The sequence below is a fragment of the Mesoplodon densirostris genome, chromosome 16 (genome assembly GCF_025265405.1).
Source record: "Mesoplodon densirostris isolate mMesDen1 chromosome 16, mMesDen1 primary haplotype, whole genome shotgun sequence".
In the NCBI taxonomy this organism is placed as follows: domain Eukaryota; kingdom Metazoa; phylum Chordata; class Mammalia; order Artiodactyla; family Ziphiidae; genus Mesoplodon; species Mesoplodon densirostris.
Genome location: NC_082676.1, coordinates 15,695,024 through 15,698,427, shown reverse-complemented (window position 1 = coordinate 15,698,427; position 3,404 = coordinate 15,695,024). Strand labels below are relative to the sequence as shown.

General features: G+C 48.6%; 1 protein-coding gene across 1 annotated transcript; it reads right to left on the bottom strand.

Moving 5' to 3' along the window:
* Positions 1-1,064: 1,064 nt before the first annotated feature.
* On the bottom strand, positions 1,065-2,456 carry SLPI (secretory leukocyte peptidase inhibitor). The gene is made up of 3 exons (XM_060079169.1): positions 2,375-2,456; positions 1,540-1,698; positions 1,065-1,309 (listed from the first exon to the last, which is right to left on the bottom strand). The coding sequence occupies exons 1-3, from the start codon at positions 2,454-2,456 to the stop codon at positions 1,065-1,067; spliced, it is 486 nt and encodes a 161-aa protein (XP_059935152.1).
* Between the last annotated feature and the right edge of the window lie 948 nt (positions 2,457-3,404).

Sequence of the window (3,404 nt, the reverse complement as noted above, 5' to 3'; positions counted from 1 at the left end):
AAATGAAAGAAGCTCAAGATCATCACAGAAGGAAAGTATCCACCATTTTTTGAGAACCTGCTATGGCCCCGTAACATTGCTCTTCATTTTGCATTGGATACCCCAATGCTCCAGACACCAAACACTGTGAGAAGTTGATTTTTATCATCACTTTGCAGGTCAAGAGATTAAGATGTAGGAGATAAAGTCATTTGTCCCAAACCACAGAGCCAAGGCTTTTCAGACTCATGATGTAAATTCTGGTCTGTCCAGCCCCTAAGCCTCTTCCTTCCACTCCATATCTGTAAGAGGGAGGCCTCTTATTCAGACATTCCCTCGTCGTCTCCCACCCAACTGATATTCCCCAATGAACCACAGAAGCAGGATGTACGGAGAGAAATATGCTCATTTATTTATTGACCAATCAACAGGCATTTGCTGGCAGCCTACTGGGTGCCAAGCCTTTCTGCAAAGAAGATATTGGTGATAGGACCAAGGCTTCACCACGGAGTGCCCCAGTGATCCAAGTGTGGGAGTAGAAGGGAATTCCCAGACTACATAGAGTAGGAATCCAGAGCCACTTCCAAGTGGCAGGAATCAGGCTGTGAGAGAAAATGAGATCAGGGCTTCAATATAGGAACCAGCCAAGTCATCTCCACATTCTCTCCCCAAGAAACCCCTTGAGATAGAGAAAATAGCAAGGTGCTGATATAGTTGTATGAGTCTTGGTATCAGGAGGCTGATTTCAAGTCTCTATTTTACTAGAAAACTCTAAGGTCGGAGCACTGAGAAAGATTATCCTCAAAATCCACTGATCTTTTGGGCTTTGACCCTAGACAACATCTTGGAAATAGCCTTAATAATACATACTTAGTGCACAGTGCTTTTGACAATGCACTTTCAAGTTCATTATGTCCATTTTACAGATAAGGAAACTGAGACTCACAGTCACTTGCCCTGGGGCCCTTATTCAAAAGGGCTGGGATAGAATCAGAGCCATGAGCCATCCTATGGAAATCCTTGCCCTGGGAACAGGGCTCTTGAAAGACAAGGGAGTCAGGCAGAGGCTTTCCTTGGGGTCCGGATCAGGAGTCCCCCTGTTTATATGCCTGGAACTCCAGAGGGTTGAGACTGAGAGAGCCGGAGGGAAGGAGGTCAGCCTGCCCCAGCCCCTCCTTACCTTTCACAGGGGAAATGCAGGCTTTTCCACACGTGCCCTTGCAGCACTTTAATGTACCCAAGCACTCGCCGTCTTTCTCACAGTTATTGGGGGGGTTAAACATCAGACATTGACTGTCGACCACTGGACACTTCCCAGCCTTCTCCTCAACTGGTTAGAGTAGAGTCATGGGTTAGAAACCTTGTACCTTCTGGACCCCAGCCCCGGCCCCAGGCCCTGCCCCAGCCTGAGCCTCCCATCCCCATGACTACCACATCCTTCCTCAGGCTGGGATACCCTCTGAAGGTAGGCTCTGGCTCTCTTCTGACATTGGGTCCCCAGTCAGTGCAGGTGGCCAGTTGTCCAGTGCTGCGTGGCTGGTGGCTCTCTCACCTCCTCACCTGGGTTCAAGGTTAAGACAGGATCCATGCATTTGATTCTGCAAGTATCAGGGCAACATATCTTCTTCTCTGGACACTGCCAGTCATTCTTGCACTCGGGTTTCTCATATCTAAGGCACTGGGCAGATTTTCTGGTAGGGCAGGCTCCAGCTTTCAAAGCTTTGGAAGAGAAGATCAAGAGTTGGGGAGGAGGCTGGGTGTTGAGTAGCCTTCACGGCTCCTGGACAAAGCACCGCTTTCCAGTAGTGACCCTCATTCAGGTGACCATCCACAAAGTCCAAAGTGAAGTCCCTGTCTGACCTCCATGAAGTGACAGGCTTGATGAAATCACACACGTGGTCAGGAGAAAGGCATAGGGTTCCCAGCCAAGGTTTCTTTCCCCAGGGAGAAGCAAGGCTACACACAGGCAGATAGGCAGGCTGAGCATGATGGAGATGGAGGGAAATAAACAGAGATAAATAGAACCGACAGAGCAGGTGAAGAGCTGGAGCCAAAGACAGGAAAACAGAGATTAACGGAAAGAACCAGCAAGAGTCAGACTGATGATTGGAGAGCCACTGACCAGGAAATGAGACAGAGAGAAAGAGAGAGAGAAGAATAAGAACAGAAAGGGAGTGAGACCTGGGCTGACAGATGGCTGAGTAAAAGAACTTCCAGATGCTCAGAAGCTTGCACAGAGACCTTGGAGCCCAGATGGACATGAACACACCCCCAGGGACGTTTTCTGAAACTAAGCTGAGAGATTACAGTCTAGAGAAGGGGCCATCCCCACACCACTACGAGCCCCCATCTCTGACCCTGCAGCCAGGATTATACCACGGTGACTCCAACTCACCATTTACACTACCTTCCACAGCCCAAGGTGCCAGGGTTCCCAGGGCAAGAAGCACAAAGGGGAAGAGGCCACTGTACGTCATGGTGAGGGCAGGGGAATCTCTGCTGGCCCAGCCGCCCCAGTTATACCTTCCCTAGTGGGTGTGGCCTCACGAGCATTTCCTCGGCCCCTCCCAGTTTCAATGGCATAAGCAGGAAGCTCGGCCAGAGACCAGGAAGTTTGAGACGGGAGAGACAGTGGCTCATTCCTGTCCCGAGCAAGACTGCTAGACCAAAAGAGTAAAGGCCAGGGAAGAAATAGGAGAGGCTGGCCTGGGAGATGTCGCCAGGCTGATAAGGAAACCATTTCAGGTGTCCGTCTGAACGCTGAGCATCGTAGGGGCCCCAGGTTCCTTAGCTGTGTTAGTGGAGATGGGGGGTAAAAGGTCAAATGCAAAAATGCTATTTAGACCTGGATTCTGAGCTGAGACGTTGGGCAATGCACCCCCTAGTTCTCCCACTCCTGGAGGCACTACGCCAGGCCCTGGGGATACAAAAGTTAATGGGACACATAGATGCAGCACAGTGTAGTAGGCAAATGTATGAATGTTAGTGTTAACCTAATCTGGATTCAAACCTTGGTACCACAACTTACTATCTGTTGCCTCGGGCAAGTCAGAAGACCTTCTAGTGTCAGTTTCTGTAAAGCAGGCACCATTATACTTTTTCTTCTTATAATTGTCACGGGGAGTAAATGCACATCTGGCCCAAGGCCTGGGATATAGTAGACACTTAAAAATGGTAGCCATTATAATTATAATTATTATTATTATTAAAAAATAGTCTCTCTCTGATACACACACATGCATGTGCGCACGCACGTATGCACACACACATACCTCGGAGCTCACAGAAATTTATCAAGTCTTCTGCTAACTCAGATTATTTATTATATCTCGAAAGATCTTAATCCAATTGACTGTCAGTGTAATCTACTTCTGTATTCTAGAGCCTCTGTCACTGACTCGCTGTGTGACCTTGGTCAGAACACT